The 1,504-nt window shown below is 34.6% G+C and overlaps 1 protein-coding gene across 1 annotated transcript; it reads right to left on the reverse strand.

Annotated features, from left to right (window-relative positions):
- Positions 1 to 6: 6 nt before the first annotated feature.
- LOC105310968 (olfactory receptor 8K3-like) lies at positions 7 to 666 on the reverse strand (the record flags this gene model as incomplete). Its single annotated transcript, XM_011387039.1, has 1 exon — positions 7 to 666. A coding segment is annotated over exon 1 (660 nt), but the record flags the coding sequence as incomplete, so codon positions are not given.
- Between the last annotated feature and the right edge of the window lie 838 nt (positions 667 to 1,504).

Genomic DNA, 1,504 nt, shown 5'->3' on the forward strand with positions numbered 1-1,504 from the left:
AAGGATCAGCATGTAGGACCCAAGGACTATCAGAAGAGTTGACACCAAGGTAAAAGCTGCAAATATGAGAATTATCAATTTAATTTCATATGTGTCTGAACACAGCAAAGATATCAATGGCAGACTATCACAGTAGAAATGCCTGATGACATTATACCCACAAAATGACAAAACAAAAATTTTTATGGTAATCAGCAAAGACAAAAAGACACTGTATAGATAGGATATTACCACCAGCAAATGACATAATCTTTGTGACATGATGACTGTGTAGAGCAGAGGGTTGCAGATGGCCACATAACGGTCAAAAGCCATTGCTGACAGAAGGAAAATTTCACTAGTAATAAACATACTGAAGAAAGAGAGTTGGGTAGCACACCAATTATAAGAAATTGTATGTTGATCTACCACCAAAGTTACTAGCATTTTTGGTCCTACAGCAGTCGAATAACCAAGATCAGTAAATGCCAGGTGTGTGAGGAAGAAGTACATGGGTGTTTGCAGCCTGGAATCCACCTTGCTGAGAATGATCAAGCCCAAGTTGCCCACCACTGAGACTGCATAAATGACAAGGAACACCCCGAAGAAGGGGGCCTGCAGCTCAGGGTGGTCTGTGATTCCCATGAGGATGAATTCTTTCAGTACTGTTACGTTTTGCTGTTCCATCTAGGCCATTAAGGGAAATTACTGTGGGGAAAACCATTAGAAGAGTCATTAGATTTCAGAAGATATCATCTGGTAACCTTTTAGTATGCAAACCCATCATGGTCACTCAAATCCAAGGTTTTTAATAGCAACGATTTAAATTGAGACTCACCTCCATCAGTAAATGTCGAACCAAATTTAAAAACTATTGTAACCTAACATATATAGTAACTATTTTAATTTTTGTGCCACATATTGCTTATCACTGTAAAGTATATACAATCCTTTATAGTTCTGTCAATAGAATATCATTAGAAACACAAAGAAACATAGACTCATACAATAGCTCAGTGGTTATTCGAGGAAAGGGGAGGAGGAGGAAGTAAATAAGGGTATAGAGGGTCAAATATATGGTGATGAAAGACAATTTAGCTTTGGGTGGTGAACATTCAATGCAATATACATATGACGTGTTATTAAATTCTACACTTGAAACCTATATACTTTTATTAACCAATGTCACCTTAATACATTTAATTAAAATAAAGAAAAATTTAGTTTACATTGGTAAATGATATTTTTTAAATGTTTTTTATTTAAAAGATACATATTTGGTAAAATAGATTTTAAAGAAATTTTAGAAAGATTTACAATACAAAGTAATATAGCCCTCCACCTCCAGACCCTGCAACTTCAGTCCCAGCCTCCAAGGAAAATCATTATTAACTCATTTAATACACTGATTTGCTTCTCTTCATTATAACTCCCAGATCAAATGGTATTCTCATTCCACTATCCATTTGATTTTCTAAATTTAAATTCCACTGTTTTTATGGTTTTAAATTTTAAATTAATCGTT

The sequence above is a fragment of the Pteropus vampyrus genome, unplaced genomic scaffold (assembly GCF_000151845.1).
Source record: "Pteropus vampyrus isolate Shadow unplaced genomic scaffold, Pvam_2.0 Scaffold18982, whole genome shotgun sequence".
In the NCBI taxonomy this organism is placed as follows: Eukaryota; Metazoa; Chordata; class Mammalia; order Chiroptera; family Pteropodidae; genus Pteropus; species Pteropus vampyrus.